This window comes from Chaetura pelagica, unplaced genomic scaffold (assembly GCF_000747805.2).
Source record: "Chaetura pelagica isolate M959 unplaced genomic scaffold, ChaPel_1.0 scaffold252, whole genome shotgun sequence".
In the NCBI taxonomy this organism is placed as follows: domain Eukaryota; kingdom Metazoa; phylum Chordata; class Aves; order Apodiformes; family Apodidae; genus Chaetura; species Chaetura pelagica.
This window is the reverse complement of record NW_009952359.1, coordinates 552,226-561,148: the sequence shown is the minus strand read 5'-3', so window position 1 is coordinate 561,148 and position 8,923 is coordinate 552,226. Positions and strand designations below refer to the sequence as shown.

General features: G+C 51.0%; 1 protein-coding gene across 1 annotated transcript in view; it reads right to left on the bottom strand.

Moving 5' to 3' along the window:
- The window catches only part of LOC104397878 (dual specificity testis-specific protein kinase 2-like), a 17,557-nt gene extending 8,743 nt beyond the window's left edge, over window positions 1-8,814 (bottom strand). The window contains exons 1-4 of the mRNA XM_010007890.1: window positions 8,629-8,814; window positions 4,038-4,159; window positions 3,853-3,901; window positions 3,001-3,150 (exon numbers count right to left, since the gene is read on the bottom strand). Coding sequence (XP_010006192.1) covers window positions 3,001-3,150; window positions 3,853-3,901; window positions 4,038-4,159; window positions 8,629-8,814 — 507 coding nt within the window. The remainder of the gene's footprint in view (window positions 1-3,000; window positions 3,151-3,852; window positions 3,902-4,037; window positions 4,160-8,628) is intronic.
- Between the last annotated feature and the right edge of the window lie 109 nt (window positions 8,815-8,923).

The window sequence follows — 8,923 nt, the reverse complement described above, 5'->3', positions numbered from 1 at the left end:
TGTCAGTCTGACCTCGGTACCAGGGAAGGTCATGGAGCAGATCATCTTGAGTGTCATTAGAAGACATATAGTGGACAACCAGGGGATCAGGCCCTGTCAGCATGGGTTTATGAAAGGCAGGTCCTGCCTAACGAACCCAATCACCTTCTCTGACATGATGACCCAACTAATGATGAGGGAATGGCTGTGGATATCGTCTATCTGGACTTCCAAAAAGCATTTGACACTGTTCCCATAGAACTCTCATTAAAAAATAGGCTGCTTGTGGCCTGGATGAGCAAACAATCTGTTGGACCAAGCACTGGCTGGACGGTTGGGCCCAGAGAGTGGTGGTCAATGGAGTCCAATCCAGCTGGGGCCGGTCACAAGTGCTGTTCCGCAGGGCTCAGTGTTGGGACCTTTCTGTTTAACATCTTTATGGATGATCTTGAGAAGGACATTGAGGGTATCATCAGTGAGTTTGCAGATGACACTAAGCTGGGCAGGTGTGTTGATCTGCATGAGGATAGGGAGGCCCTACAGAGAGACCTGGATAGATCGGATCATTGGGCTGATGTTAATGGTCTGGGCTTCAACAAGGCCAAGTGGATCCTGCACTTGGGCCACAGCAACCCCAGGCAACGCTCCAGGCTTGGGAAGTGTGGCTGGAAAGTGTCTGCCAGAAAAGGACCTGGGGGCTCTAATTGACAAGTGGCTGAACATGAGCCAGTGTGTGCCCAGGTGGCCAAGAAAGCCCATGGCATCCTGGCTTGTCTTAGAAATAGTGTGACCAGTAGAAGCAGAGGGGTGATTGTCCCCCTGTGCTCAGCACTGGGGAGGCCACACCTGGAGTGTTGTGTCCAGTTTGGGGCACCTCCATTCCAGAGAGATCTCGAGGTGCTGGAGAGAGGTCAGAGGAGGCAACAAAGCTGAAGCTGGTGAAGGGCCTAGAGAATAAATCTGATGAAAAACACTTGAAGGAGCTGGGAATGTTTATTCTGAGGAAGAGGAGGCTGAGGGGAGACCTCATCAGTCTCTACAACTACCTGAAAGGTCATTGTAGAGAGGTTGGTGCTGGTCTCTTCTCACAGGTAAATAGACACAGAACAAGAGGGAAGGGCTTCAAGCTGCACCAGGGGAGGTTTAGACTGGACATTAGGAACAATTTTTTCACAGAAAGAGTGGTCAGACAGTGGAACAGGCTGCCCAGGGAGGTGGTGGAGTCACCATCCCTGGATGTGTTTAAGGCTGTTTGGTCATGGAGCAGATCATCTTGACTGTCATTAGAAGGACAGAGGACAACCAGGGGATCAGGTCCAGTCAGCATGGGTTTATGAAAGGCAGGTCCTGTCTGATGAACCTGATCTCCTTTTATAATCTGATGACCCGACTACTGGATCAGGGAAAGACTGTGGATATTTTCCATCTGGACCTCTAAAAAGCATTTGACACTGTTCCCCATAAAACTCTCATTAAAAAATAGGCTGCTCATGGCGTGGATGAGCAAACGATCTGTTGGACCAAGCACTGGCTGGACGGTTGGGCCCAGAGAGTGGTGGTCAATGGAGTCCAATCCAGCTGGGGCCGGTCACAAGTGCTGTTCCGCAGGGCTCAGTGTTGGGACCTTTCTGTTTAACATCTTTATGGATGATCTTGAGAAGGACATAGAGGGTATCATCAGGGAGTTTGCAGATGACACCAAGCTAGGTGGGAGTGTTGATCTGCATGAGGACAGGGAGGCTCTACAGAGAGATGTGGATAGATTGGATCATTGGGCTAATGTTAATGGTCTGGGCTTCAACAGGGTCAAGTGCTGGGCCCTGCACTTGGGCCACAGCAACCCCAAGCAACGCTCCAGGCTTGGGGAAGTGTGGCTGGAAAGTGTGTGGCTGGAAAGTGTCTGGCAGAAAAGGACCTGGGGGTCCTAACTGACAAGCAGCTGAATATGAGCCAGCAGTGTGTCCAGGTGGCCAAGAAGGCCAGTGGCACCCTGGCTTGTATTAGAAATGGTGTGACCAGCAAAAGTAGAGAGGTGATTGTCCCCCTGTCCTCAGCACTGGTGAGGCCACACCTGGAGTATTGCATCCAGTTTGGGGCACCTCAATTCAAGAGAGATCTCAAGGTGCTGGAGTGAGTACAGAGGAGGCAACGAAGCTGGTGAAGGGCCTAGAGAATAAATCTGATGAAAAACACTTGAAGGAGCTGGGAATGTTTATTCTGAGGAAGAGGAGGCTGAGGGGAGACCTCATCAGTCTCTACAACTACCTGAAAGGTCATTGTAGAGAGGTTGGTGCTGGTCTCTTCTCACAGGTAAATAGACACAGAACAAGAGGGAAGGGCTTCAAGCTGCACCAGGGGAGGTTTAGACTGGACATTAGGAACAATTTTTTCACAGAAAGAGTGGTCAGACAGTGGAACAGGCTGCCCAGGGAGGTGGTGGAGTCACCATCCCTGGATGTGTTTAAGGCTGTTTGGATGTGGTGGTGGATATGGTTTAGGGGAGAACTTTGTAGAGCAGGTATGATGGTTGGACTCGATGATCCCAAGGGTCTTTCCCAACCTGAACAGTTCCATGATTCTATGATCTCCTGAGCTCTGCTGTTGTCTGCACACCTAGAGGGATCCTGGCACTGGCTCCCAGGGCCCATAACCAGCTCCTTCTAGCAACAGCTTCCTCTTTGCTGTAAACAGGAAAGAAAATCTAAATCTAGCAGAGCTTCTTCTGCAACCATTGGCAAAGAAACCCATGTGCAATTCTGCAGGCATTTTCATCTGGCTTCTTTTATGACAGCAACAGCTCTAGGAACAATCATATGTTTTTATCTCCATCTAGGTCTCCTGCTTGGCAGGCGATGCCTGCAATGTAATGACAGGCTCTGTCAAGAAACTCTCCTTGCCCAAAGAAGGATTAGCAGAGAGCCAACAGAAACCCCCTAGTTACAGCCCTAGGCGTTCCTGCAGGGTCTCTAAACACAGTCCCTTCATCAGTCCAGGGGTGCTGTCCCCTTTCCAGCTGCATACCTTGGAGTTGAGATCTCGGTGGTAGATGTTTTTGGAGTGCAGGTAGATCATGCCCCTTGTGATGTCAGAAGCTAGGTCCACCTTTTCCTTCCATGTCAAAGCAATGTCTTTGCTGGCCAGGAGCTCCTCCAGGCAACCCCCATTCACATACTGTGAACACATACAAGAAGCAAGCGGTTGTGCAGCCAGGCACAGGCTCCTCTGGAGCTTCCTGGGTGCTGAGCCAGGAGCCCCTCCTGTGGGATGTGGATTGGGAATGCCACCACACACAGGGGACCTTGCGTGTGGTACAGTGCAAACACCCCTCCTGCCACAGCATATCACTGCTGGCCTCTGGGTGCTGCCCCATGGCTGTGTAACCCCACCCACGTCCTTGCTCACAGGCAGCGGGTTGGAGGCAAAAAGCTTGGCAGCAGCTCAGTCAACACCTTCTGCCAACAACAGTGTAGGAACAAGGTGAGACCTCCTCCCTGGTACCAGCCCAGGCTTTTCTATCAGATCACACCACCCTTCAGAGCCACCTGGAAGTCCTGCCACTCTTCATCTCCTTTACTTCCTGTTCCTGCCCTCTGTCCCCAGTTACTCTTCTCCTAAGCTGGCCCACTCTGGGGGTACCAGGCCAACCTGAAACACTTTTGGCTGTTCTGCAGTGACTGTGCCCCACTCCAGCTGTGGCCACCTGTGAGGCAGAAAGGACCAGAAGCCCCTCTGAGGCAATCTGGCTAGTCCAGAGCCATTCACAGATGCAAGAGTTGTAGAGGTGTAAATAGGTGCTCCAAGACATCTGACATCCTCCCTGCTGAAGAACTGCAGGGTGTTGCCCGCAACACACTCAGAAGCAAGAACCTTTACCTCCAGAATAGGGTACAGCTTGTCATCCTTCACACATATCCCAAGGTACCTACGCAGAAGAACACACACAAAAAAGAAGCCATCAAGGTTCAGCTCAATCCCTCACTGCAGAACTGCCTTACAGGCACCAAGCCAACTCCAGCCCCTGCCAGCACCCACTGCTCATAGCTGGAGGATGTGCCCACCTGACGATGTTGGGGTGGGACAGCTTCTGCAACAGGCTGATCTCACGCACAATCACCTCTTGGTCCACATCATTCTTGTAGATCTTCACCACCATCACTTTACAAGCAGCAGTCTGGGTCACCTGGGGCCAAGGTTGGAGTAGGACATATCTTAGCTTCCAGAGGTCTGCCAGCCTCTCTGGACCACAGCATCCCTTCCCAGACAAAGGCCTGCATCTCATTTCCCTGCTGCCAGAGCTTTGCACCGTTGTTTGCACAAGTGCAAGGTGCTGCCCCTTCCATACAAGCTCCCCTCCAGTGATGTTTGCCTCGGTGGCTGGGGACAACTGGGTCCCTCCTGCACACAACACAACACTACTTCCCTGCCCAAATTTGTGCGCTCCTTGAACTGGAGAAGTTCCTCAGCCCACGCTGCGTTACCACAGAGCTGGCCTTCTCCCCTCCAATGCCCTGCCTGCAATGTCCCTTCTGAGCCACAGCCTGCCCCACATCTCCTTCCTTCCCCCCCTTCCTCCCTTCCTCCCTTGGTCTGATCACTGCACAAGGCTGGTGGCCACCCTCCTCATCCCCAGTTCCTCCTGCACCCCTGCCAGCCTCCCTCCACCCAGGCTCTGCCAGACACAACAGAGCGAGCACAGAGCCAGCTTGTCTCTCCCTTCACCCCAGGACCGAGGTCCTATGTCTGCTGCCCAGACACATGCTAACCTGAACCTCTTCCAGGGATTGCCACCAGGGCTTCTCCAGACAGGGGTACTAGAAGCTAGGGAACAGAAAACCAGTTCTCTTCTTGCATCTTCCAACACTTAAGGGATGGAACAGGTGTTTTCAGGAGGAAACATGCTGTCCCCTGTGGAGGCACCAGGGCTGGGCAGGCAGGGCTTTCACACTCGGGTGTCCCGGCTGCCAGCCCTGACGGCTCCATCCAGGGTCCCTGCACCACAGCTCACATAATCCAAGTTGATGATCCAAACAGAAATTTTCAGACCACATCCCAGAGCATTGTGGTACTTGAACATTTCCACCCTCAGCTAACATCTGTTTTTAAGAGATATATCAGGTGTGGTACACAGTGATGTCCTGACAGCTCAGATAGCAGAGGATCCAGTCAGGTGTTTAATTTTCTCTCCACTGAGGTTTGTGGGGTTTTGTTTGTTTGTTTGAAGGGAAAATAGTTTAGGAAAAATAACATATTTTTATAAAAAAACAGGTATGGGAAAAATAAGCATGACATGGCTTAAGAGCATTACTCTGAGTCCCAGAGTGTCACTCATTGATCTCTGTGATCTCCACTTTATGGATAATGTTACTAGCCCAGGTGCAGAAAACAACGAGTTGCATGCAAGACCTAGCTGGGCTGGAAGGAAAAGAAGGTTTGTTATAAACAGGGTCACAAAACAGCCTTGGGAGCAACATTAACTGCTGGTTCCTTTCTGAAGGAACACAGCCTGACAGTCGATGCTATCACTTTGATAACTCTGCCTCTCTACTCAAGTGGGCTGTCAGGAAGCCAGGGTTTGGATACCCTCATCTGAGGGGACCTCAGAACCACAGGCTGTGAGCCACTAATCAGATGTAATTGATTATTAACTAGAATTGCACAGGTGTCATTGCAAGAGATGCTATCAGTCATCTCTGCCCAAAGACTGAGTGCCCTTGTACCCAGGACAGAGCACAGGGAGAAGCTGAAATCTGGAAGGTCTGAAACACGTTCAGAAGAGCTAACACTGAGTTTCAGAGAGACCTATTGGCTCTGCACAAACTCAGTGGAGACACTGAGCTCCCAGTTGGACAACAGCAGAGTTCACAAATACTGCCTGGGCTGGTGGAGCTGGTGAGCACTCAAGGGGTTCCTGTTCACAGGGCAATGCAAACCCAGCCTCATCTGGAAAATAAATTACTGAAGAGCAAGGGTAGACCCACATCCCCAGAAAAGTAGCGGCAGATATGGGCAAAGGTAACAGGCTCAGAAAGCCTCTTCCAAGACAACAGACCCTGAGACTTTGCTCTAGCCAACCTGGAGAAGCCCTTAGGCCCTTCTGAATCATGCAAAGTGTCCAGTTTTATGCTGAAAGTGTCAGAACCAGGAAGGTGCAGAAAGGCCTCCAAAGGTATTCTCATTTCATACTAACAAGTGATGAAGGGTAAAGATCAGGTGTCAGCCTTGAGTGAAGAATCAGAAGTGAAAATCTGGCACTGGGAAGTGCACTGTATTTCCTAACATGTAGGAAGCTTTTTGAGGACCAAGAGACAAAGAGGTTGCTCAGAGGCTCCCTTTGAGCAATGCCTTAAAACAGCCTCAGAAGTCTCACCTCAGACCTCTATGATGAGAGAGCTGCCAATGAAAGAAGCCTTATGCTTTGTCTGAGAGAAACTCATACTTAAATATCGCCTTATTGTCCACCAGAAAACTAAGGCAGAGAAAGAGGGAAAGTAGCTTGTGCCCAAGCTATGCAATACATAAGCCACAGAGCAGAAGGCTGTGCCCCAACCTCTTGAGTCTGAGTCACCAAGTAGAACGAAGTGAATCCTCCTTCCTCAGCCAACCCACATATAACAAGTCCTGAGAATGGGCTTGACAGACAAAGGATGGCAAAAGCAGCAGGCAGGCAGCCCAGGCTGGCATGAACACTTTGCATGTCCTTGCTGTGGGAGCACTCTGGAAGACAGCATCTGTTGGCAGGGCCTCAGAGGAGCATCGCCAGTGATGCTTCGCAGCAGGAGTGCTGCTGTCCAGGGCTACAAGTCCACAGGGGACCTGCTGACCCAAGAGGACCACGAGTCATCAGAGCAGTTGGTTACAGACATGTTCAAGTTCCCAGACAAATGTCAAGTCCTTACAAAGGACTGTCCTTGTCTCAAGTCCTTCTCTGTTGTCTTCTGACTATTTGACCTGTAGCATTTAATTCATACTTGTTTTGTTGATTTTTTACATTTCTTTTTCTGCTTCTACTTCAAGAAGTTATTTCTTTTTCATTTAAGATCTGTGTCTCCAGCCTGCCTACTGCCAGAATTTCATTCACTGCCAGGGCTGGAGGAAAATGTCATGCACAAAGAAAACAGCAACTGTTACTACAAAAATCTGCTAGATAGAGGAAAGAGAAGCAGCCAAAGCACAATGTGTAGGTGGAGAAAGCAATTCCTAGAGGGAGTCTGTGCTGGGGAGGGGTATTTGTCATGTGTTGCCCAAGTCTGCAAAGAGCTGCCATAGACCTTTGGCTGGAGATTCCCCTAGAATCTTAGGGAAATTATTCCACGGAATCAGCTTTAGTGCACTGTCCCTGAACCTGACATTCACCCAAAGGCTTTATCACAGCACCAAGGTCAGGTGCAGCAGAGGAGGAGGCAGAGTACTCAGGAAGCAACGTGCATTTATCCATCTGACTTGCATGTTTTCTGCAGTTCCATGGCAAGATCCTGCCAGCCTCGCTCCATTCAACTGGACACACATGCTTGCACCAGGCAGAGATCCTACCCAGGATGTGCCAGAGTAGTCCTCTGGCAGAATCGTCTTATGCTGACCCAGGAGAAATGGGCAATCATGATGTTTATCATGGGGCCAGTCAAGTTCTAAGGATCTAAAGGCAACGGTCAGGCCCAAGTTGCTCCCACTGGGTCTGTGTCACAACCCAACAACCAGTGCCAGCAGCCACATTCTAGAGGGCTGCTGGGAGGAGAGAGAAGATGGCAAACCTGGCCATACTGCAAAGCAACATGGCAACTGCTCTCAGAGTTAAAGGCTGAGTCCCACTTCCTAGCATGAAACACCTCCCTCCACTTCACCCTTCACCCCCAGGTCCCACCCACACACCCCACATAAGCAGTGGCATTCCTGGGCTGAGGAGCAGCACTGGAGGGGCAGCAAAGCTGGCAGCTCCCTGGATCCTGTGCTTGCTCAGAGAGAGTTAAACCCTCCCACCGGCAGAGCTTGGTGCAGAAAGTCTCAAAACAGCCCCTGTGAGAAAAGCAGTTTTGCTTTGGTGACATCGCCATCTACATCATGCTCTGGCTTGCAGGGAGCCGTGGGTCTCCTGACATGAAGGCAGCAGAGGCAGAAGTGGACAGACCAGCAGCCTGTCCCAACCTGACCCTGCCCCAAGTCCTCTGTCCTTCCCCAGCATCACCCCTAACACAGGGCAGCAGCCAGGAAGGGTGACTGCACTAGTGTCTCCACAGGTGTGGGCAGCACACACAGCTTCATTTTACATTCTTTTTCTCTATATTTTTTGCTACAATGTTGACAACAAAGCCTGCACAGAGCATAAATATCCCTTAATCTCGTTGGACACCCAGTTCAGGTCCCTGGCATGCCTGCTGCATGGTTGGATGACAGTATCCATGAACATGGATTGACTGAGTCCTCTCATCTCCTTTTTTACTACAGAAGGGGAGATGTGCATCAAAGGCAACATGCCGGGTTCACTGAGGAGGGGTCCCTTCCTCTCTCAGCCCATCCAACCTGCCAGAGTGAGCTAGGAAGGATGAAGACAAAGAAATGCACACAGGGACAGGTCTGTCAGTAGCAGAACTACCTACACAGCCTCAGCCTCTGCTACTCTCTCGGAGGCCATGGGCTGCCTCCAGGTCAGTTTACCTTGTAGACCTTGGAGAAGAAGCCACTGCCTATGAGCTCAGCATTGAAGTTTTCCCAGAACTCCAGCTTCCTGACAGCTGTGCGCAGCCTCTGCCAACGGTCCACATGGTAGTAGGTGTCGGAGGACTCAGCGTAGTACTGCACGGGGCCAGACGGCTCCGGGGTGATCAGGCCGGCCTCGCACATGGTGGGGCAGCAGCTGAAACACAGGGTGTTGCACATGAGCCACAGCAGCATCCCAAGACTCAACAAACACTGGTGCAAGACAACAGGCCTGGGGAAGTCTCAGGAGCAG